The 1204-nt window shown below is 38.0% G+C and overlaps 1 protein-coding gene across 1 annotated transcript; it reads left to right on the forward strand.

Moving 5' to 3' along the window:
• Positions 1–750, forward strand: LOC110682911 (U-box domain-containing protein 4-like). Its single transcript, XM_021859262.1, has one exon. It carries the CDS (start codon positions 1–3, stop codon positions 748–750), a length of 750 nt encoding a protein of 249 aa, XP_021714954.1.
• Positions 751–1204: the final 454 nt, after the last annotated feature.

Genomic DNA, 1204 nt, shown 5'->3' on the forward strand with positions numbered 1-1204 from the left:
ATGGTTTCATACACTGACTTAGAACAAGAAATAGTTGAAGATGTCAATCAGCAGCAATTGCACAATCCATCAAAACCCGGGGAAATCAATGAAATAGGCATAATGGCAAAGGATCAAGTTATTCCTGCATCAGTAACAACAGGATCTCAGCAAAAGGAAAGGAGAAGTTACAATCCTAAAACCCGACTACAGCCGATCCAATTCTCACCCATGATCGTACCTTTATCTACAAGAGATGATCAAAATGGGGTTGCTGCAAGATTTGAGGCTCATGTAAAGGAATTAGTAGATAAGGTGAAAAGTACTTCACTTGAAACTGTAAGAGAAGCTACTCCAGAGCTCATGATTTTAGCCAAGGACTTGGATAACCAAATCATAATAGCGAGTTGTGGAGCTATCGACCCTTTGGTTAACCTCCTTCGTAGTTCAGACATGAATACTCAAGAAAAAACGGTCACTGCTGTTATGAACTTGTCTATTAGTAACAACAATAAGGTTAACATTATGAAAGCTGAGTCAATAAAGCCTCTGATCCATGTCCTTCAGACGGGGACTCCTGAGGCTCGAGAAAATGCTGCTGCAACTCTGTATAGTTTATTTGTATTTGAAGAGAATAAGATTAGGATAGGGAATTCAGGAGCTATTGATGAATTGGTAGAGTTGTTAGGGAATGGAACACCCCGTGGTAGGATGGATGCGGCTACTGCTTTGTTTTACTTGTCTATACATACTGATAATCGGCACCTTTAGTTATGCCACCTTTAGTTATCTTGTCCATGTCCGGAACCTCAAGAGCCAAAGAAAAGGTATGGTACGGTACAAATTTTGTTATCGGTTATTACTCCTTCCATCCCAAAATGAACTTCCCACTTTTCATTTGGGGTGTTTCGAAAAAAAAAACTTCTCAACAATGATCATTTGACCAAATAAATCAAATGGCTCCTATTAAATTTAAATGGGAAGAGTAGGAGATCTAATGTTTGATCATCATTTATCGAGTGTTTTTTTTCTTACCCTTTTTGTTGTATTGCAGGCTAATAGAGTTCTTCGGCATTTGAGAAACCTACAAGCAGATTATAATGCCAGGGCAGGCAGATTGTATACCTGAAATACTGCAAATGTCGTCTGTGATAACTTCTATTTATGAATTAGTTGAGGGATACATACATATTAATTTAGTTCTTCTGAGTGGTTTAATCTTCTA

This window comes from Chenopodium quinoa, unplaced genomic scaffold (genome assembly GCF_001683475.1).
Source record: "Chenopodium quinoa cultivar QQ74 unplaced genomic scaffold, ASM168347v1, whole genome shotgun sequence".
Classification (NCBI taxonomy): domain Eukaryota; kingdom Viridiplantae; phylum Streptophyta; class Magnoliopsida; order Caryophyllales; family Amaranthaceae; genus Chenopodium; species Chenopodium quinoa.